General features: G+C 42.3%; 1 protein-coding gene across 10 annotated transcripts in view; it reads right to left on the reverse strand.

The window, feature by feature from the left end:
* LOC118413477 overlaps positions 1–24,288 on the reverse strand; it is a 150,114-nt gene that overhangs the window by 97,694 nt on the left and 28,132 nt on the right. For 9 of the 10 annotated variants that reach the window (XM_035816897.1, XM_035816894.1, XM_035816889.1 and 6 more), the window contains 11 exons: positions 22,320–22,564; positions 20,609–21,733; positions 20,183–20,292; positions 19,916–19,974; positions 19,438–19,586; positions 19,051–19,191; positions 17,861–18,442; positions 17,332–17,521; positions 16,642–16,855; positions 15,779–15,944; positions 15,376–15,464 (listed from right to left, as the gene is read on the reverse strand). In XM_035816897.1, the coding sequence (XP_035672790.1) occupies positions 15,376–15,464; positions 15,779–15,944; positions 16,642–16,855; positions 17,332–17,521; positions 17,861–18,442; positions 19,051–19,191; positions 19,438–19,586; positions 19,916–19,974; positions 20,183–20,292; positions 20,609–21,733; positions 22,320–22,564 (3,070 nt within the window). The remainder of the gene's footprint in view (positions 1–15,375; positions 15,465–15,778; positions 15,945–16,641; positions 16,856–17,331; positions 17,522–17,860; positions 18,443–19,050; positions 19,192–19,437; positions 19,587–19,915; positions 19,975–20,182; positions 20,293–20,608; positions 21,734–22,319; positions 22,565–24,288) is intronic. The other variant, XM_035816898.1, reaches the window with a different exon arrangement.

Below are 24,288 nucleotides of genomic sequence, written 5' to 3' on the forward strand. Positions count from 1 at the left end.
CAAAGAAGACATGTCTTTATTGGTCCTCTACGATAGGTTATGTACGTCGGTACCTGTAATCCCCCAATGTCTTCATTGTTCTGGATTCTGTTGAAGTCGAGAATCAGGTAGGCGGTGTAGAGATGAACCCCGATTTCCGCCAGAGCCAACAGGGACAGCACGAGCTCCACCACTCTCCAGAACATTTTGAAGTATTCCGTCCCCAGCGTCAGAATGCGGCGCACTGGAAAAGTTTTTAAAAAGAAGAGTGGAGGCAGGTCAACCCCATGAAAAATATGTAAAATTTGCTGTATCCGGTAAATTGCATTATTGTATAGCCAATAATGTATTATCATAGCTGACCAATGAAAAGTCCCCATTTACTGTCGTTATGACGCCATAACGTTCTATAAGCGTCACTAGTGGTGAATGATAAGATTCAGCTTCGCTCACTCGGTGATTTATTCGGTGGATATAACAAATGGCCAGGCTATGACATCGCATACCCCTCGGTCGGATCATTACCCCTTTAGTTAGGATTACATCATTTTTATAACTGTTAATGGCCACTTGAACAATCCTGTTTCTATCATACTCTATGATTTATTTAAAGGCGACATAATTATTTAAAGACGAAATAATTGGAGGAGAAACGTCTAGGTTCAACAGTTCGAAATGTTCTTATATCTCACCTTCACGAAATGTGAGATACAGAGTGATGAGAATAAAGACTCCATGGCATCCCAGCTGAACGAAACCCCAGGCTGTCGTGTAGGGGTACAGCCGGACCACCATGATCTGGAAAGAAGAATTGTGCAACTCTTCCTGTATCTGCATCTAAATCTATATAGCCGGTATCATATCCCTTCGGCATAACGCACCAGCTTCAGTAGTCGTCAGCCATCTTTGCTTAAAGCTGTATTATTCTTATTGTCTGGAAACTTCACCTTATCCGTTTGTGCGAGGTTTTTTCCATACCATACCCCAACCTGTTGCCAACAGTAACACAGCATGTAACATCTTTTAAATAATGAAAATGTTTTATACAGTATCTAGATTCTAAACTAGAACAATACTAGCTGAGAGTGGCCGACATGAAATTAAAGAAAAATCTAAATCCTACCTCGCCTTGGGTATAGGCCTTTCCTATTATGGTGAACTCAGCTAGTAAGGTTAAGATGGCGAACAGGTTTGCGTTTGCATTGTACACGATGAACTCTATGAAGACTGCCCTCGTGTTGTCATCGATCCAGTCCATTTCCTGCAGTTCATCTATAATGTCCATGTCGGCGTCGCTGCTGTTGGACAGCTCTACAATGTACCCTCCGCCGTAGTAGGTGCCATGTTCACCGGTGTCAGGCACAGCCGCTGCAAATGCCAGTAAACCAGTGTGCTGTTTAGTATATGAAGCCTTATGGAAAGTTGACACAAATATCGAAGTGAAGTAGAAGATTATTGAAGAGTAAAGCCGACACTTTGGTAAATTGATATTTTATAATAGAGAGCAACCCATATGCTAGTATGTATTAATGTTATGTATACATGTATGCATCTCCCTATAGGGACAGAATTAAAAGTAGATATTTATACGTTTGTTATAGTTGGGTTACATGTGTACAAAATCGAAGCTAAGTTCAGTTCTTACCACTTAAAGATGCGTACTGGTACATCCATGGCACTTGGAAGTCGGAAACGTTCTCCCAGCTGGCTTCATCAAAGGTCACGTTCTGAGGTGTCCATCCGACGTCATAACTGCTGACGTCAGTATTCCACAGGCTGTAAGGCTTGTCACAGTCAGTCATCATCCTCCACAGCGGAGAGGGGACGCTACAGCTGTCGTCTGGAAGTACAGTGCTTTCGTCTTAAGGACATCTTTTCCTTAGTGCTATAGGATCTTTGGAGCCTATTTAGTCCAGGAAGATTAGCTGAGCACAAGTTTTTTGTATGTCAGCTAATGGACTAATAAAGCATTCAAAGCATCAAATAGTCTGCTTGTATCGATACCCAAAAAATGATTTAATACCCCCCCCCCCCCCCCAAAAAAAAAACTGCTTGCATCAAGGGAGTAATATTATTGCACCATTTCCGCCATTTATTCATATCATCTCAAGACTGGTGGGTGGCCCAAACAGCTTTTGAAAAAAAGTTGACTTGAATACGTTCGCCGTGGCTATGAAAGTCCACTCGTGGAGCGCGTTCATAGGTTGAAAGTCACCATCTGGATGTACTTGAGACGCAAACACATTTAAATTTTAGGAAATCCCGAAACGTAATAATGGTATATCTCAGTGCAAATGTACAAATACCTAGTACGTAGCACATGGATTATACGAAATGTAACACGTACTTATCTTGACCCGTATTTGACGGAGCCTGGGACGCCCGACGAGGAAGGAGCTGGTGTCCGTTAGGAAGCCCGGCCTGCTGAACTCATCATCATTGTACCATCTTACGTCGTGAAGATCCGAAACCACGTTTTCCCTGACAAACGTCCAAAACGTTGTAGAATCATTGACCTAAAAAGCAAAACAAGATGAATAAAACATAAATTCCGAAATGCTAATTCATCTACCATGCTTGTATGCCTGTTTGACATCTGCTTCTGTATCTACGAGTATAGCCGGTATAACCGACCTTTGGTGTAACACACCAGTACATGGCCCTGAGGCAGCTGGCTGCATGCCCCACAGTACGTGATGACGAGTTCTATTGTAAGATAGCCGGGTTACCCTGTCTATCACTAACGCTGTTATATGAATAATGAAAACAATATGCGTAGAAAATCAGGTAAAGAATGATTATTCAATCCTGATAAAAAAAAAAACTAAAGGCATTGGTTATTGATACCTTTTTATATCTGTACTATTTCCAAAAGCTATCATGCATCAAACGATTATCGTTTTCCAACATAACAGAATTATCACTACATCTTTAAACATCCATACCTTTGAGAACGGATAGACAACTGTGTTGCGAAGGTGGGTGGACATGTGATACATGTAATTGCCTCTGCTACCGTTCGCTATGACCAGTAAAAGGATGATGTAGCTGGTGTAGAACACAAAGTCGTGACAGGCATCCCTCAGGCCCAGCTCTATGAATCGCTGTTCCCTAGCAACCGCTAGTCTATCTTTTCCCGGAGGTGCAATCGGTCTGGTGGCCTTCTTGCCGAAAACGTCTTTAGTCTAAAAATAATTGAAATTTGGGACGCAGTGAAATATAAACATGACTTGTCCAGAGTCATGTGTAGTAATTCATATCAACACCAGAATCATAATAGCTGTGTTTTCAATAGGCAAGCAAACGGTATTCTGGGTGTCGTATTTGTTAGCAAAACATCTCTGTTTGGTTCCTGTAAAAATACATCAGTGAGAAACTTTTAATTCGCTTAAACTTAAACAAAAACGACAGCGCAATCAATTATCATCATCGACAATGGGGTTAGTGAACAGAAAAACGATCACACAATTCACGAACAAGAATTAATTTCTGAACATAATCATGATACCACATATTCAACATAACTAAGCATGTGACATTGAGGAATAATTTAAATCAAGTAGGTAAGGAACTCACGTTTTCAGCCTGCAGTCCAACAAACACCTCATCTTCGTGCAGCGGAGATGGGGGAACGTCGTCTTCCAGCGAGTCTGGTTTCTTCATTTCAACAAATAACGAGAAAAAAAGAAAAGAAAGAAGAAAACATATACGCATCTTATTGAATGATCGCTTTTACGTCCCTAAAAGATTTAATCATATTTTGACTCTCAGTAGTCAGACATTTCTACTGCATATGACAGATGCAATTTGATAAACATGGGTCGAGTTGTTGATGGCTGTTACTTCGTATCCGAAGATCAGTGGGCAGGGTGGGTTTGAGCGACCAATCCGCCTGGCCTGCACGTGACTTTTTAAGGCGAAGGAGGGATGTGCACTTCCTTCTCTACCCTCTCGTCTACTGGCGCACTTAGTCCCACAAGGACAGAACTATATGTCACGTAAGACGGCCCCAGCAGATGCAGGTTTATTATTTGGAGTTTCCGTCTCCTAGGAGGACTTCGGACCAAGGATGCAAGGGGTTCCTCCTACCCCTGATTCGTGTGCCATGGCGGGTGCGTCATGCCCGAACATGCCCCTAAGGCCAACCGCTGCCACAAAGGCCTGTCACTACGACTAGCCGCAGCTAGGTACTCATTTACACCTGAGTTAGGTGAGTTGTAGTCATACCTTGATTATCAGCGCGAAGAGGAAACCTATCAGGAGAATCTTGATGGGTTGGGAGATGGCCAAGTCGAAGATGAATGATGTCAGGAATGTAAAGACCCACGCCTCGGCCTTCTCCCGTCCGTACTCGAACCCGTACAACATGGTGAAGAAGGCAGATACGGAACACGTGCCCAATACAAGTAGCCATCCTGTATGAAGCAAAAAGCGCAATTTCATCAACTTTATTTGCTTATTTACAACTACTGCACAAGAATCCAGGCTTTGTACTTTTTTCTATAAATTATGCAGGGTATGTTAGCCAGTTTCAAATTTCGCTGATTGATATAAAAAAAATCCATTGATCGTCAGTCACGGGAAATATGCCCGGAGCAAATTAAGTACAGTAATGGCAGATCTTATGCCTGACAAATCGGAAGGCAGTTGCTATGACCGTCTCCAACGGACGTAATGGGCTGGGTGATCAGAGAATTCTCTTATGGGAGGGGCGCACACTTGCTAATACGGCGACGATAGCATTCTCACCGAAGAAGACGCACCACCAGGTAAAAGGCGTTTCTTCTTTTTCTTTGCCAGCTGAGCCATTTTCTCGGATAGGTCACTTTGCATCACTGAAATACAAGGTAAAAAACTCCAGAGTGTTATTTTTTAACAATGGCATGTCTAATAGCTTAACGGATGTTGTTTCAAAGCCGACAGGCATTAGTACTGGAACAGCATGTAAATGTCTAGTAAGTAGGTTTGACATTAAACTTCTAATGACCACCAAACCCTGCATGGCACAATCAATGATAGGAATATCATGACACGCAAACGAAAATAAGCATATATACCGAGAGTATCGGAGTTTTCCTCTTCCCTACTGCTGGCAATATTCTCAGGGGGTTCAATTTGGTCTACTTTGACAACTGTTTGCATGTTCCCGTCGCTGTCTGTAGGGGTGCGTGTGTCATCGTCTTCTGGTAACGACGTGACTTGGTAGACCTCTGATTTCCGATCATCCCTGCTGAATGACATACCTGAGGTGGATCTACCGCCGGCATTTTCCCTGAGCACGTTTTGCTTGTCAGCTGCATGTAAGGTACATTTTACATAAGTGAAGCGGAAGTGGTATCAAACTAGTTTAGCTCACTAAATTTCGAAAGAGCTGTGCTTCCACTGGAGACATAGAAGACAGACAAGTAGCGTGCGTAGTCCAGTGGTTAGCGGCCCTGCCTCTGGAACTAGAAGCCGTGAGTTCGATTCCGGCATGCACGCTACCGGAAAGGGTTGCAGTCCTTAGGACGGGACGTTAAGCCGTGGTCCACTGTCCATTGTGCTTGTCGTAAAGAGCTAGGGGAATTTCCTCGGTACAATGAACCTGTAAATAACTGCATATAGCGTCTGCCCTCTCTGTAACGACCAGTGGAAGACTAGCTCTTCAGTGAGCTAAAACTGGTTCGAGATCACTTTCTTTCACAACGTGTTCATTGTACGAGAAAATTCCACCAGCTCTTTTCAACAGTCAAGCACAATGAACCGTGGATCACACTGTCAGCTTAACGCAGTAGCGAGCATGTCAAGTGAGCACACAGCCAGAAACAAGCTAACGGCTTCTTGTTCCAGAGACAGGGCTACAGACACTTTCTTTGTTATCATTACTCACGTAAAATGTAAAAAAAGTTAACGCTAGTTCACCTTTATTCGCGGGGTAACCTATATCCGTTGTACCTAAAAATGGATATTTAGGGATATCACAGAGATGGACAGTAGTTTCAAATTACTTTTTTTCAATATAATACAGTTTGGGACCACCGTCAGTCGACTTGATATCCCAAAATACATTGGTGTACAACTTTATACAACGGATAAAGGTTACCCCGCGAATAAAGGTGAACTAGCGTTATCCTCCAACAAATAAATGAAAAGACAGATGCGAAATTTTCTTCCAAGCCGAGGATGCCTAGCTGTTTGGGATGCCATAAAGCTCAGGTTGACTCGCGGATGATTTGGCACGCAAACACCGGTACCAGAGATGTTTCTTAGTTCATCAAAACAAGCAGAAAAGCAACTTTACCAGTGCTGATTTTTCTGGAACGTCTGACGGCGCAGTTCCGGAAAATTTGGACGATGAGCAAATTTACCGGAATCACCATCAGAGCACTCTGGATGCCGATCATGATCTGTAATTATAAGCATGTCACGAAAGATAAGATCAGAAATCGACCTGAATACAAATAGGCCGTGTAGGCTGAACTAAACAGACACTGTGATCTGTGCATTCATCCACTGATGTGAAATGTGAACAGATGCGAGGTGTCTACGTCCACATGTGGGCAGGACTTGGCATCTTCGTGATTTTCAATACAACATTTTGTGTTTTGCCACTCTTATTAGCTCTAGACCTAGTACGTTAAACAAATAAGTGCAAATGTGAGTAGCGATATATAATTACAACAACGTACCTCTCCCCATGAGATGGGGAACTGTACCTCAAACCCCAGGATGTAGACTGGAGGCGGCTTTTGGAAAGCTGCACCTCCACCGAAGAACATGATGTTGGCGAGCATGGTGCACATCAGCAGGGACAGGCAGCAGGAGACTCGCTGTACACGGGTGAATAGGCTGAAATATTACAAAACAGACCGTTTTTAATTCCTTTATTAGGAAAATCTAAGTCTAATTGCATGTGGAGTATCAAAGAAAAAAGGTATTACTACGTTATCAGTAGGAAAGGTAACCAGATTTAGTAACCTTTCTTCAGCTAGTCTTCAGCCAATCAGCGTGCGCTCCGGGCCATGACGTAATTTTCCCGCGGGCCCGCTCCTTCCATGCCAAGCTATCTCTACATTCATTTTCAATGCGAATTTTGGCTCTATATCTGCTTGGAGAACAGTTCAAAGGTCAAAATACGTCATATCCGCCTTCTGGAACCCTTCTGGAAGCATGGGGAAAGCGCTGAAGCCATTTTTGAGCCGCGAAAAACCACCAGAATCAACACTTTCTGGCCGGAATGACGGCCGAATCGTCAGGTAAACGGTCCATTTCTTCATTTTTTTATGTAATTTGACTGGTCTAACTTGTTATTTTCAAGGAATTTGTCGTAGTTTTTGCTGTTTTTCCGTGATTGTTTGGGGTGTCGTGAGTCGATTCCGCCATTTTGTCTTTGTTTGTCTTTCGATGCAAAGAATTTTTGAGTTTTTGAAGTTGACCAGTTGCTTGCTCGGGGATAGCTAGCCGCATTGTTAGTGCACGGACATTTGTACACTTCCGGGTTGTTTTTTCGTAGGAAAAATGATTTTATTTGCCTTACGCGGCGGGTTAAACCAAATCTACAAATTTTCTTGAATGAATCAAAGTCTCCACCATGCTTCTACATTGTTAGTTTGGGGCTGATGGTGTTCTAGAAAATTTCCTCCTTTTTTGAACGGGTAGAACCCGCAATTTTAGCGATAATGGCTAAAGGTGGGGAGGGGGGCGTTGTTCTGCGGAGATCGCTATGGGCATGAGTCCTGCCATTTTTTATCTGTAATTTTCAATTGCATATCATTTTGACACAATCGTGAATAAGTGTGACTTCTGAGATCATTTGTGGCGACAAAATTGATGACTTGAATGATTTTTTTTAAGGCCATTTTAGACTTCAGTTTTTGGGATGGGTTCATTGATTGTTCCTTTTACTAGTATTTGTAAAAATGCTGTACTTTAAGTCTATTTTGCTGGACTTACTCTGTTGTAATTGTAGGTAGATTTGTATGTTAGTAAATATTAAGCAGACATGTAGGAATTGACCTGTATAATAATATGTGATGGTAGGACTGTGGCATGGTTTGTATGCCACTCAAAATGTGACAATTCTGAAATATTGTGCTTGCCCATAGGTGACAAAATGGACCACTGCTACCAACTGAAAAGAAGATTCAGACTATGTGGAAGTGACAACAACACTTACCAATGATGTGGTACATCATATGGAGCAGTTTCTGAACCTCGTTAGGATTGATCCATCTGCCAACCTAATTAGTCTGTCACAAATTACCTTTGTTAGATATAAGAATCACCTCAGTATTGTGCCGTCAAAGAGGCAAAAGTTAATGAAGATAGTTGTGTAGGGACCATATAAAGTTCTTAGTGCCCTAATTTTATTGGTTTATATTTGTATGACTACGGTCCTCAGTGTTATATCAGTGTTATATCACCATAAGATAAGTTAATGTGGATATGTTGTGTTAGGACTAAATGAAGTTACCAGTGCCCTGTGGTATCTGTTTTGTACATCATTTATATTTGTATGACTATGTTCCTCAATGTTATGCCACCAAAAAGGCAAAGGTTAATGTTGATACATGTATGTTGTGTGAGGATGTTTAATCAATAGAGACTCTAAGACAGTGCTTTATGGTGACCGCCGTACACTACCTGTTTTTTCAATGATTTATATTTATATGACTATATGGTCCAAGTGTTGTGTGAAAGCCTCAACATATACTAGTACATGTAGTATGCGTAACAGAACAAGGACTACAATATGATGAGTGTAATAAGTTTAAAATTCTGTTGTACATAAATGTTTTTATTTATGTTAACAACATGAGTGTCAAAAATAAACATTGTTCATACGACTACACAAGATGTGTTTACTATAAAGTCTATTAATAAGTCTATTACTAATAAAGTCAATACTACAATATTGATAGTAGGGCTCCTCTCCCATATAGTATAGTATATATATTCCATCCAGAGGTTCTAAAGTTATCCTATCCAGAAATATTCGGAAACATAAACACACACTCAGATAGACACGCAGACACCAAAAAATAATGAAAGTAACAATGTGAAACTGTAATGTGCTACCAAAAGACAAGAGCAAACAGATTTCATCATGTGTCAACCACTTCCTCAAAGTTCCTGGATCTTCCTGGTTTCGGCGGCCATCTTGATTTGGGGTCAAATATTGGGGTCATGGAAATGGCGCCCTCTGATTGGCCGAAGGAAGGTTACTAAATCTGGTTACCTTCCCTACTGGTTATTATACAGTAAGTATTTTAGGTAGGCAGTGTTAACAATGATTGATCTAAAAGATGTGATCATCACTTTGTGTTAAAAATGTTGGGACATAAAGCTGCATTGCATTTGTAGGTATTTATGATGTTAGTCGATAGTCCCCGACCAAAAAAGAAGTTAAGATATAGCCGGAGCCGAACTTCTGCTCACAGAATACACCCAGGTTCATCACTGATGTACACGCACCTCGTTGCCGGCCGACCAATCACAGAAAACCACAGATGGTCATCGCGGAAGTCTTTTGCCGTCTTGGTGGAGAAGAGACGACCGAAGCGGATCAGATCGTCGTGAGTCGCCTTGTACAACTTTCGATCCACTTTTCCGTCACCCTCTTCCACAGCCAGCCAACTGTTATATTATAACATCATGAACAAGTTTACCGATAAAATCAATGTATAAAGGCAATACAATATGTATAGCCTTGGATGGAATACGGTGAGGTATGCAAAACGGCCAGATTTGCCCCGAAACAAGTAAGAGAAACTATTCTTTTGTTGTTGGTGTTGCTTAGCATATACAATTAATGAAAAAAAAAACATGAATATTGTGAAACGCACAGAACCTGAATCTAAAACATGATGCAATAACAAACCTTTTGCACAGGAAAGTGTGCCTATCAGCCTCTTGAAGGTCCGTGACGATGACTTGGTCAAGGTACCTAGGTTACGACACAACCAAAGGGGTATACATAAATATGACGTTACCAAAATGGGTAAAAAGTCTCAAATAACATTCTTTAGGAACAATTATAAACAGTCTTAGGTGCCATAAAGTGAATATATTGCAATTGGATACATGCCTATAACTCATCTTGATATCAAAATAGAATCCATGGAACGAAAATACTCAATCTTAATAAAATATCTTGTAGTGGAGAGAGGATCACCTTACCACGAGGGGTAGGGGCCATAGTTATTGTGCCAAATATGTATGGCATATATTGGTCCCAGAGGAACGGGTGACGTCACCACGAATGTGTCAACGGCACCCTGCTTGAACGTGATGCGAGTTTTGTCTTCCAGCACATGCGGACCGGACTGACCCCGCTCTCCTTTCAGCACGAGGAACACCTGTGGCACGTGGAATATATTAGAACAATCTTTTTTGACACAATAATAGTACAGCCGTTTTTTTTTTGTATGACAAGAAAAATGTCAGCACTATGATTGAGTTTAACTTTTCGTTTGCATTACTGATTTTAAGATCTAAACATTCTTTGATGTATTTACCTTTGGTACAAAGTAAGGGTTTCCGCCTGTCGTAATTGAAGGTAATACTGTGTACGCTTTACAAAGTACAAGATAATGAAGATCAATATAAAATAAGAATGAGGAAAAAGACAAATGACATGATGTGTGTAATATTGTCACAAGTCTTGGGTTTCGCCCAGACCGTTGTACAGTAGAAGCCTCTTAATTGCACGACGGATTACCACAGACTTCTGCTCATTGCACGGAATCCCCAAATCCCAAACCGGTGCGACCCAGGTAGATAACTTCGCTTTATTGCACCTCGCGGATAATTGCACGAAATACGTTGGCAAATGGATTGTGCAATTAAGCGGCTTCTACTGAATATAGTAAAGGCTCATGCTTCACCTCTGCGCTGGTCCCCGCGTTGGACTGAGGCCCCGTATACAACATGACTTCATACGTCTGACTGCCTCTGCTCGACCCTTCCAACACTGTAGCCCCCACCTTCAGAGAGACATGCATCATTAGAACAAAGATTTCAAAGAAGCAAAGCCATGATCTGCTGCACAATAATCTATATATGTGTTAACCTTTGTAAAGTATAGAGATTGCGATAGATTTGTGCATCACTTCCTAGCCCACCACCGTAAAAATTGAGATGCATCATGTTGCTGAAATACTATCATTATCCATATGTATAAATAGGGGTTTTGTTAATATCATTCTCTATCCTGGCGTGATTGCCTTATCAACGTACGAACAAAATGTTACCTTCAATCCATCCTTTTTGTCCTCCCATCTTGCCCATATAACAATCAGTAAATATAGTCCAAACAGCACTCCAATGGTGATGACTACAGACGGGTTCTCCATGATGTTAGTGAAACCTTGCAGCGCTGACAAGATGTTCAGGGAATTCGGCGCCACGAAGAACTGGAAGTCCGTGCCGAACGCGGTGAGGTGATCACACAAGCAATGCGTCAATGAAGTCGTTGTCAATGGACCAACCTAGAGAAGAATTATATATAAACTTGGGGTTTAACGTTAATCATATTGATACGCTAATTAGTATAGCATTTTTTGTGTAATATATTTCTATATTTGCCATATAGCCTCTTCTGTATCAAAGCTGTTGGTTCTTGTCTATTTATTCTGCTTTGCCTTTTAGTTGGTTCTTTGAGGTGCATTTTTGATAACAAGAGCTCTATACACACCTCACATCCATCCGAGCTCCACAGTTCTTGGCCGGTGTCAAAGAAAAGGCAGGTGGACGTGAAGATCTTGATGGTGTAGTTCAAGGTGAAGTTCTGTCCGTCATAGCCCAGTTCCAGAGCTTTTGATAGGTCACCCCACCTGACTGTGTCATCGTTGGCATTGGTGTCATTTGTGAAAGGCACGTGGTCCACCCCTGGAAACCAAACACATTTCACATATACGAAACAGTTACTATCTTTATTTTACTAATCACTATCATACCACGAAAGGCTGCTATAATCATCAGTATTTTTATATGTAAGAGTTACATTGTGTGTAGATATGAGCATTGACTAGGCACATGGGCAGGTATACAGTTGGGGGCTAACAGAAATTGGCTACAGGGCCATTTTGTAGAATCATACAGTCATCAGCTGTTATTTGCACTGTTCATACTGTTTGCACTTTTGCAATTGAAGTTTTGTTTGATCAACAAGCACAATCTACTGACCGAGAAACAGTCGCTCCGATCCAGTCAGTCCCAAGTCACTGGCAGACAAAAGCCACTGGAAAGGATCTGGCCGAAGGTACGAGTTGTTTCCTAATGGGATTGAGTACGGTGACTCGGCCGATGACGGGACGGTTGTTGCATCGTCAAAGTCCTGTCGAGAGGGGCCGCTGTTGATGCCCAGGAACAGACGGACGGGTATCCCTTCCACGTCGGGGGTTATAGTGACATGGACAGAGCTGGCGTCTTCAGTAATGCTGAAGTTATGTACCTGAAAATGTATTTCGTAGTCTATATACATGGTGCTCAGGGAATTAAAAGGCTCTGTCCGTAAAACTCAAGCATACGATGGTAAAACGTAAAAAAAGGAAAGATATCGATTTTCCCCAAAGTCCGATGGTGGTCTGGCCTTGGCCTAAACTTAAAGAAATTGAAAAAAAATCTGCCCTGTGCTTACTGGTTGCCATGGTAACGGCCAGTTTCTTAAATGTTGGATTTTCAGCAACTTCTTGCTTGTGATTTTATTTTTACAAACACCAGCTCTTAAACATTTGATTATGTGACTTCAATAAAACCTCAGAGCAAAGTAGGATATTGCAGTAGTCCTTGCTCACCGACATGACGTTCCGGCTAGCCGGTGTTGTCTCCCCGCGTTCTGCCTGCACCAGCACGGCGCCTGGTTTCTGTGGCATCATGACATCGACTGGTGTTTGCAGGTCATTTACCTCAACAGGACCTGAATCACTTTTGAACTTCAGCGACGCCACTGGTGATTTGATCTTGTCCGAGTTATTGGCGTAGAAATACGGATTCAAGGACGTTTCGTAGTTCTATGGTGTATAGAAATGGTAAACGGTCAAGTCTCCAGAATGCCATTTGCTTGAAGAGGACGTTTACAGGTTGTTTTCATTCTCGTTAACCTTAACATGCTCAATGCAGCTTCGGCTAAACCGTAAACAAAAGAGAAAACAATCTGTTTCAGCATTCGATGACGTTCACAAAATGTCCTATTTACGAATTCTGTGGGATCTGCAGTGATGCGTATTGAATCTATATCGATTCGTTTTTAGAATTACACATATAACGACTCAAAATGTTACCTCTATGGCTATAGACTGTCCACAAGACTCCCCAAAGAGAGTGGAGAATTTCGGAATGCGGAACCACGTGTCGCTCTGTCCCGTAGGCCGCACGATCTGTGGCCCCGTGTCACGACAACTCTGTCTCTGAAATGCGATCTTGAAGGGCCCCTGGCTGATCACAGTCGGCTTGGCGTTCGGTCGTTTCCGGCTGATCACAAGTTCACTCAGATCTTCAATTACACCCATGATACTCTCTGTTGCCTCCTTGGCCTTAAGTAAAGGAAAGAGACGGACAGGTTCAAACCTAAACTCATTTGTGTAGGTTTGTAGTATTGCTATCAGCATCAAGCTGTTAAATTTATGTTTATTAAGCATCTCGAAGCTGAACTCGGCCTTTTTCTACAATAGTGACCTATCAAATGTAGTCACATTTGCCGACAACGAACAAAGTTCCATTGAACTCAATTACAAGCCTCAACGTGGCCATGCACTCAAAGGAATTCGGTCAGTCATTATAAAGAATGGCAAAGAACAGACGATTACATGTAGTTAACCCATTATTTCCATTACAATATATTCAAGAATCGTAATAAAAGTATTAAGATTTCCTACTAACCCAAGTTAGAGTTTTATCAAGCTCAAAGGTGCACTTACCCTTTCCAGGTCCTTGCTGTCAGTCGTGTTCCCCTCGGCAGAGCTGATGGCCCGACCTGGTACTTTCGACGAACTAGCCAATACGTTAACTACAGCTGAAAATGATAAAATGTATTATGTTAAGTGTCAGACCAAATAAGTCGTCGATATATTATGAGTAAAGGGACGATATGTTATGTATCGGACCAAATATGTTGAATGATCAAGATCATTTTGACGACTTGTATCGACTTAAATGGACAGTAATTACCGTACCTTCGAACATGACTGAAGAAGTTCTCTCTACTTGAGTTATTTCCAGTTCTTCAGGAGGCAAGCTTTGCAGAAATTCTCCCATGTTCTTCAAGTACTTTGCGGTGGCAACCTGAATATTGAAAAAGAGATGATTCTATTTCAACGAAACCGTCCCAATATGTGTTGATGTGACCGAAAGAGCAAACCTAGTAGACGGATATTTCGCATATCTTCTCTACCACCTTGCACGTATATCTAATGGTATACCTAGTAGGCTTGTTGTCTTGATTAAGCGAGGCAACAAAACTAATATTCTTGAACATGACATGTCCAAATCACCCGTGCATCTGCTGACACCTCGTCCCCTCCGCCTGTAGCCGAGCCCAGCGCGCTCGCTACAAGGTTCACGGACGACACGCTTGTTGGTTTGATGGTCGCCAATGCAGTAACAACAGCCTCTCTGGCCTGTTTGGGATGAGACATATAGAAAAACATGAGCAAGAAATAATAAGACCTGTCCACTTGAATACATGTTATACAAGAAATACATTTCACAGTTTCACACCTGTTTTGCTGCTTCCCTTGCCTCGACCGACGCGTTAGCCTGGGCCGAATTTAGGACAGACGTGACACTGTTGGACATCTGCACCAAGGCCTTATCGTCTCCTTCCCGCACCAGCTTGGTAAGAGGGCTGTTCTCTCCCACCACAAGCTGAGAGGCTACAGTTGTGGACTGTTCTGGTGGGAGTGCCACGACCTGAAACATACCACAACATTTAGTTTTTATTACATTGCAGTGAAGTGTAGCATGCTAAGGCAACATCGATCATTGTTTGCATGATTCGTTTCTATGGGTAGAAATACACATATACTCTATTCAAAAAGCGAGCCTTACTTTCACATGCTATGTATTTGTTGTCATATACGCACCTTCACAGATGTCTCGACAAATGACACTGCTCCGAAGGAGTCTGCTACTTCGACGCGGATTCTGACGACGTAGTCGTGGGATTCTTGGCCCACTGGAAAGATCTGCGGTGGCGTTGCCGGTTCCTTCAACGAAAATCAAGTTAAATTGTCGGAGTTCTAATGAAGGCCAGCAATGCTAGCTTCAGTTTGTGATACTTCTATCTTAGGCTGAAAATGAACTGCTTCACGTCTAGATATTTTTCGAATCCATATGTAAATTTTACATCCTACACTGAAAGGCAACATTCCTTGAACATTTCCAGGGAACCACGCCAAGAAGACAATATGCACATACCGTGCCTGTGTACAGCGGAGAGAATGTAGAAGCAGTGCCCGTGTTGAAGAGAAAGGTGTACGTCAGAGGCTCGTCTATGTCAGAGAACCCTAAAGAAATATTGTGTATAAAATACAGAATTATTTTGGGCGGCACGGTCCTCAATCAGCACTTTGTTCGAAGAATGCAAACTTCAGAAACGATTAAAACCTTTTATGTAGCTTGCATTTTGCAAACAAAGCGTATCAAATCAAATTCTGTTGGTATAGCTATCGAATTATGTATTGGTAGATATCTGTAACCTGCAGTAAAGCATTATGTGTGCTCTTGACAAAGTGCTATCTGGAGGTTGTTACCCTACAACGGGCGGTTAATCAAGAACATGAAAATCTGATCGGTTTAATAGCAGTATATGATTACCTACCTTTACAAGCAATGATGAACTCTGTAACCATGGCCGTGCCGTTTTCCGGACTGACTGTACAGCTTCCCTCCACAGGCGGCAAGTTCGGTTCAAAACTGTACTCAGAAAATCCCTGACGGCCGTCATCGAGTGTTGTCTCTAGTCTAAGCGCATACTCTCCCAGGGCCTTCCAAATACATACCCATAAATGATTGTTATGTTTCTTTCCATAAGATAGCACTGTCTATATGCAATGCTACTTCAAGTGATGAGCTCCTTACAGAGTCGTTCGCATAATACTGCATCAACCACGTTTTCCCTTGAAGGTTGTCAGTAGCCAGGATACTAAAAAAGGTGTCAATTTAGCAATTATTGTAGATGTAGGAGTTAGATGAATTTGTTAGTTGCAACTAAGAATTAAAACCGTCGTTAAAAGTTAGATATCCAGGAAGGTAGATTCTTGAAACAAAATGTACGCAAGCAACTGCATGAGTTTTGTTTCCCCAGTGACTAAGAATCTGAAATCCATCAGAAATTGAAAAACAAAATACGCATGGAAATAAGGTTAAGATAATTCTGAGACAGTTCACGTGAAGACAAAGTCATATCTCTATGTTTTGAAGTAAATCAGCTCCTATTTATTCCTACAACCAAATAATATAAAGCCATCTACTCAAACAAATGCAAACAATGGCATACAATCTTATCTTGACGTTGTCTTCAATTGCACATATGAATCTGTGTAATTTTGGATAATCACCTATGACACTTCAGATTCAGGTTCAATCACTGGCAAATTCTGCAGCTGGTTCAGATGATCGATACAAAAACTATCTAGCTGTTTGAACAATGTTTTGTATCGAGCAAATATTGAGACATTTCACCGTAAAGACTTCTGGCTTGATGACGACATCAGGCAGGTTCCTTCCCGTGGTGGTCTCGGTGTCCCAGTTCAAATCGAACCTGCCGAACTGGTCCGGAGCTTCCTGTAACGTCCAGTTGTAACTGACCTGCTCGTTCTCCTCGCAGTTAGAGCACTCTGACACCAGAACGATCTTCTCCGATGGGTTTATTTTTCTATTACAGTTGCTGAAGCACCTGTGAAAAGAAATGAGAGTAATGATTGTGATTAAGCTATGCCCATCGGACATTGCTTTTGGTTATGGTGGTCCTTACAGTTCCTACCAGTTTTCGACCGAAAAATCACTTTTAAGGGCCTGTTATCCAAAGTTACGCTTAAACGTTACTTAAACGTTCACATTTTTTTTGGTAAAATAAATATGAAATATAAGGTAATGACGAATTCGAGTAAAAATAACATAATTATACATTCACTTATGATATGGTCCGCCATCTCATATTTTCACTAATGACGTTATCAAATTAGCATAAATTATGAATACCAAATCATGAATGTAACGTTAAAGTAAAAATCGCTTGTGATGAAAGAAAAATTTGTGCTTCAGCAATAACCTTGTTTCTCAGCCCCATATATGGTACAGTGTTTGTTGCGAAGAATATCTCAGGAACTGGCACAAGCAGGCTTCCAGTGTGAATAGACGAATAAAGGTTACCTAATGTATGTAGACGGAGATCCAACCGGAAAGATCTCCAGGAACTGGGACGTCGTACCAGCAGACCTGCCCGGGAACCACACGCTAAGATGCACAGTCATCCAACCAGCATTTGTTTGGACGTTATCAGAAGGAATGGTGTATGATTGGCCTGTTCCTCCATCGCCAAACAAGTAGGTGCATGGCGTTCCTTTGGTAATAATACCGACAAAATAGATCGTTACAATGGTGGTTATGTGTCCTTTTCAAACTTAAAAAAAACACTTTTGTGCAAACAAATACAAACGTTTATGTAATGACGGTTAGATATCCAGGTATAAATGATAATTTTTTGAGAATTACAGAAGTTTCAAATGCAAGCTTTAGGAGTGACTCTTCAGGAGTGAAAAAAAGGAAATTGCCATTTTTTTCACCGATGACGATTGCTGAGTGGCATTTGAAACGCCTGGTTTAGATCTATATTCTACAGTACGAACAATTATTGTAAAATAAGTTAACTTAAAAGTAGTTAATTTACAAAGTTACTCACCTATTTCTGTGTCACAGGTCCAGCTGTACGTAAAATCCGCTGAGTTTACCACCATGGCGTCTGGATCTGTAGAAGACGACGCGTCGAGGATAATGTCGGAGCCTGGCGCGAGCGACCTTGCAGAGCCACCCGCAATGTCAGCCACTAGAGCTGAAGATAGCACGTTCACCCACTGCTCAGCAAACATCACAACACGGAACCCTGACAACGTCTCTTCCACCGTAACCTCTAGTCGGATTACGACTTTTCCGTACGGCAGAACGTTCTTTGGTAAGGAGAGTTCTGATCCACTCGTTTCAACAGTTTTAGGAAGGGAGATTTTGACGGCGGGTAATACACCGTCCATCGAGTACAAAGTCCAGTTGAAGAAGAAGAAGTAAGTCACATTACAGTCCGTCGTTACGGTAGATTGAACAGTAAAAGGTACTCTCCGTTTGATGTCGACAGGAGCCGAAGAGTTCGCCCCTGCTCCCACCAGAGCTATGTTGGGGTAGCATGAGGCACATGCGTACGATCCCTCTCTGTTGAAGCAGAGCTCGTCACGAAGACACACATGAGATCCTGTGGCGCACTCATCAATATCTGTTGAAAAAACAAGACTGACAGCTCTAACATATATACGTTCTCGTATGGAGATTTGGTAGCTATGATTGGAGGTCCTGCTACATAGCTTCGCATCACAATAGAAACAAATAGCATTGTGACACGACCTGAAGGTAATTACAAGTTGTGTTTCGAAGACCACTACAAGGTTACAATGATTCAGACCCGCTTAATTGCTCTCTAAGAGTTAGGGCTAACTGACCCAATAGGCGAAGCAGGGGTTACGAAGGCTGCTCGGGAAATTCCCTACCCCATTTAAGCCGGAATGGTTTGATCCTCTCACACCGGGAAGGTCCCCTGCTCTTTTCGATAAGTGTAGCGGGTTCTTTTACGTGCCTGGGATGTGGCTCCCGACCAAGGGACCTCCAGTTAACGTCCTATCGAGGGACGGCCCTAGACGAAGCTAGGTACTCATTCTTGCTCTGATATACTGTGAAATGAGCTTCATAAATGCGTATTGCAATCACACTTGCAATTAACTGTGTTTGAATCGCGAACTTGAACTATGCCTTTCAAGTCTGTCAGAAGTATATTCAAGTACAGAATAACAGCTCCCGTCAAATGTGCCATTAAATAACAAAATATACCTGTGCAGTGAATGGTCCCGTTGCCTTCATACCCCGGCTGGCAGACACATTTGGCTCCATCTCCTATCTCAATGCAGACGGCGTGATCAGCGCAGGTAAAAGAATCACACAAGCTTGAGTTTCCCGTTACCGTCATGTTTCCTGTAACAATAGACATAACAAATTAGTGCTCGTATGACGGAGATAGCCTACTTTCCAAACTATCATAAATCTAAGACCTAGAAATAGATACATTCTAAACCATGATCATTTGAATAGCAGAATGAGAAACTACTGGTATCAAAGTAGTACGTAAAAAAGGTATGTAGATATGTCTAAAATTATATCATGTTCACATACTTAGCGAAATAATGACGATCCCTCAGCCAAAAGCTTATATCAACATACCAATCGAGACTGCAGTGACTGCAACTCCGCCGATAGCTAAGACTGAGCTTTGCAGCGCAGTTGCAAGGACCGTGCTGACTTCTTCTTCTGACGTCACACCACCCACAAACTTGACTCCGACTGAGGCTGCCACACTGGTGTCCTGACGACTTCGATTGAAACACGAGTCAGTCGTAAGACAATGATATTTTTGTTAAAAGGTAACCATTTAATAACGAATTTTGACGTCTGTACATAACAACAGCCAGCTCGAATATCTCATGCCTCCTTGAAATATATCGAGTTTCTCGTATGGATGTTTCACTGTAAGTTAGGTTATGATTAACAGTTTGTTTTTTTGTCTAATAATAGTTTCCAGTCTAAAATGAACGTAACTAGCATATGGAAATGTAAAAACACCTACGTTACGACACACAGGGGTACAAACAACCAGACACATCTCCGTTCTAAAAGGTAATGGGAAGACAGACATATTTACCTTATACCTTGCACAACCACGCCAGCAAATCCAGATACATTGCTGTATAGGTCACTTATCTGCAAATAAAATCGTTTTTCTTGATTAGGGTAGAATAGAGGTTGCTTTGATTCAAGAAGGTGGGGATGAAAGTAATTTGAAGATGAGAAATGAGTTAATAATTCAAAATAAATTCAAGGCGATGTTTAGAATCCCAAGTTACTAAGCCAACGATACTCACACAACACTTACAAATACTCGTTTAAAATAACTGCCGTTCATACTGACCAAGGCTACAATTTCCGCCTCCAGCTCTTTGAAAGCAGGTGAGGTCGGATCTTCGTACGAGGTGTTCCATGAGATGGGTATGGCCAGTACCAGTGTGACTGTTTCTAAATCTGTAAAGGACATGGCTTGAAATAGTTTTACTCACGTATGATTACTAATTACACGTTTATATCATGCATGTGGTGTTATAGAGAAACATCGACCACATAACTATATTTTACAAAGCAGGATGTCAATGAGAAGCAATGTTCCCTCGTAATGACTGCACGGACTTTTCACTAGCGTGGATGGCGAGTGCGCGACACAGCCGGATGGAATCCACGGCTTCGAGATCCAGGGACAGGGCCACAAACCAGTAGACTACTCACGCTACCAAACGGCACAAGGGAACCGTACTAGAGACGGTGTACGATAAGTTGACTCTACCTGGCGTATTGGTTACTGCAGCTCCTGTTGTTGACGACACCACCTTTGTGCTGTTTCCTGCCCTCGTGTTTAATGCAGGCGTCATCGATGTAGGCGTGATTGTTATGCCGGTCTCTGTTGTTGAAGAAGACACTGTTGTATTAAACTCTGCTGTAGTGTTTCGTCCAGGGGTAGTTTGTGGGGATGTGGTAGAGACAGAAGCCCCTGCTGTTGACCAATCCGCCGTGGTGTTGGCCGCTGTTATTGTGTCTGTTGCAGAGGTCGTCGGTGCAGATGTGGTTGATTTAGCAGTACTTGCCGTAGTAATTGGCGCAGGGGTCGTTCGTTGAGCCGAGGTAGATGTCGCAGCCCCTGCTGTTGAACGATCCGCCGTGGTGTTTGCCGCTGTTGTTGTGTCTGGTGCAGGAGTCGTCGGTGAAGACGTGGTTGTTTCAGCAGCACTTTCCGCTGCTGTTACAGTAGTTTTCGGGGCTGTGTTCGATGGTTGAGTCGAGGATGATACAGCGGCCCCGGCTGTTGACTGAATCCCAGTGGTGCTAGCCGATGTCGTTGCGCCGGGCGTAGGAGTCGTTGATGGAGACGTTGCTGTTATAGCAGTTATTTTTGTTGACATATTCTCCGTACTGCTTGCAGCTGCTGTAGTGCTTGGTAGAGAGGTCGTTGTTGCAGATGTTGTAAATACGGAAGCCCCTGCTGTCGACCTAACTATAGTGGTGCTGACCGCTGTTGTTGCATCTGGTGTAGGAGTTGTTGTTGTTACAGGAGTCACTGTTGTTGAACGATCCACCGTACTGCTTGTAGCTGCTGTAGAGCTTGGTAGAGAGGTCGTTGTTGCAGATGTTGTAGGTACAGAAGCCCCTGCTGTTGACCGAATTATCGTAGTGCTGGCCGCTGTTGTTGCATCTGGCATAGGAGTCGTTGTTGTTACAGCAGTCACTGTTATTGACTGATCCACCGTACTGCTTGCAGCTGCTGTAGTGCTTGGTAGAGATGTTGTTGTTGTAGGTGATGTTGTAGATACAGAAGCCCCTGCTGTTGACCTAGCCATCGTGGTGCTCGCCTCTGTTGTAGTGCTGGGAGCAGGCGTTGTTGGTGATGACGTGGTGGTTGGTATGGCTGTCGTCACTGAATATATTGGAGGAATTCGAGATACACATGGGACGTTACTTCTCAAGTTTTAACAAAAATGCGGGAAAGTTGCGTTAATTCATCAAACGGATACATCGTCACTGTACGAGGGAAAGGTCTTAACATCAGTCAGTGAAACCACTGGCCAAAGTTGCTGTTGAGCAGTTTTTTCCTGTAAGGTAGCTTTAACAACAAACTTTACTTTTAATGGGGATTATCACCATCTCCTGAACTATATGAAGAAATGATTTTTTTCGTTTTGTATAATTTTTTTCGGGACGTTTGTGATTAGGTACACAATGCAAATGACATTCGGAGGTGAAGTAATGGTGGACATTGCTAGACAAAAAAGGCATACCAATCAGCTTCTTATTTATTCATGATGAATACAATAGTATTTATTCTTTGTAAAGAGAATCCTTTCAAACTTTGAGCAATTGTATGTTATGTGGGTAGAAAATATGATCAACTAATATTATAATAACTAAAGCATATGGTCAACGAGAAAAAATGAAAGAACCTCAAAGTTTAACGATGGTATAAGGTCATGGAAATCTCGTTATAGAACATATTAAAGACTTACCTGGGCTAGAAAAGACTTGAACCTCGCACACGTTTAGTGTCCGTGCGGTTCCGGGAAGACGGATGCCCACGTACCGACCCTGCATTGCTGGACACAGGATGGTAACGGACACCTGATTCCCGTCGATCTCATGATCACCCCCGCACTTGGGGTTCGTGCTGACCTGGTCTGATTCCCCGATGTGGATGTTGAAGGGGTTGAGTCGTTCCCAACAACAGTCGTCCTGGCGGTTGAATATGACGATCCTGTAGATAGTGATGCAGAACAATTACAGAATGGCTTTGCACGTGCCTGTATGCAATTTAGCTATTTACTTCGATTAAGTTTAAGCATCCAGGTAATAAAATACGCCAAAAGGCAGCTACTCAAGCAACTGGATATAATTTTTGAAGCGGTCAAACGTTTCGGACTGCCGCCACTATCTTTCGGTGGAGACTGTCACTGACGAAAGACAGTGGATGTTGCCTGAAAATTCTAGCCGTTTCCAGATTACTGTAAATGCAGAAATATTCGCGGTGGATTAATATTCGCGGTTTTCGCGGCGGCCGCTTCACCGCGAAATTAAATCCACCGCGAATATTTCGTCGGCTGGCGCCGCCTAAGGTGCCCCTTTTCCGCTCCATGTACATACTACTACTGTCTTTGTCACTGTATAATGAAATGTTTGACATACTTACTACGGTGAAGTCTTGACTGAAGACACACATGTAATTTTTTTCATACGACCAACTGTATTACAGTACTGTACAGTATGTTCACCATGATACAAAGGTCGTACTACTGTATACTATTACGTATTGAGAGGGTAGATACGATTAGATCAGTAACAGTGGCTCACGCAAGAACAAGTCAAAAGCATGGAAACTGTTCTATCCGTGGTATAGGACCCTTACCGGGTAACCAGCAAGTGTTTTCCGACTGGCGGTTTGTAGAGGCGACGGGTTTTACACGGCAGTTCGTGACAACAGTGCAGTGCTGAAAATGCATTGAATTTCGCGGGATGGCGCTACCGCGAAATTAAATCCACCGCGAAATGTCCATTTTGCCGCTACCGCGAAATTAAATCCCCGCGAAATTAAAGGCATTTACAGTATTTATAGATGCTTGAGTAACTTTTTTTTGCAAATTTTGCAAACTCTTCTATTGTAAGATAGATATACCAGAACCAAGTCAAAGTGAACAACTTAAAAAGAGGGATTCACTTATCACAAGATTACGACCATCATTTTCATCCTGAATTCGCTCTCCACTGACATAAATGATATCCAAGCATCCTTGGAATTAGTCAAGTACATCGGCCAATTGAAAGTTTCAAGCTTTCCATCATCATCTGTGTATCTAGTCTGGGTACCAACCTCCGAAGAAACCGCTGGCTAACCACGCAAGCTCTTACTAAGGAGGATGGTCCTTACACTATCCCCTAGCTTAAGCCCCGGTCACAAAGCGCGTACGATTCCTTGCGATGGACTATTCCGCATATCGTACGATGAGCGCAGTACATCGCAAGAAAATCGTAAGCATCGCAAGTCATCGCAAGTCATCGCAACGCATCGGATGGTGTTCAAAATATTTCCAGCGTCGCACGATTTTTCACTTGTGTCTCTTCTGTATAGCCGTCTGGCCGCTTTTGTGCTACTTTAACCAACAAAATGTGGACATAGCTGTTAAATACCTTCCTATAATATCTTTAACTGTAAAAATAGATTTAAAAATTTAAAGACCATGACAACGGGAGTATTACAAGCAAAAGTTCAAATCAAGCGTGAGTACTGGTATGGTTATCTCGGCCTGCTTGCCGGCTCTACGTGTCAGGCTCTTTCGAAGATCGTATCATGATATGCTATCAACAAAAAGATGCCATCATACAAAAATCAAATGATAAGCATTATATCATATATATTTCCGACTCATAGAGCCTGCCTTTATGTTCGAGTTGTCCCCATGGTTATTACGATTATGGTAAACTGAC

Source organism: Branchiostoma floridae, chromosome 4 (genome assembly GCF_000003815.2).
Source record: "Branchiostoma floridae strain S238N-H82 chromosome 4, Bfl_VNyyK, whole genome shotgun sequence".
Lineage (NCBI taxonomy): Eukaryota > Metazoa > Chordata > Leptocardii > Amphioxiformes > Branchiostomatidae > Branchiostoma > Branchiostoma floridae.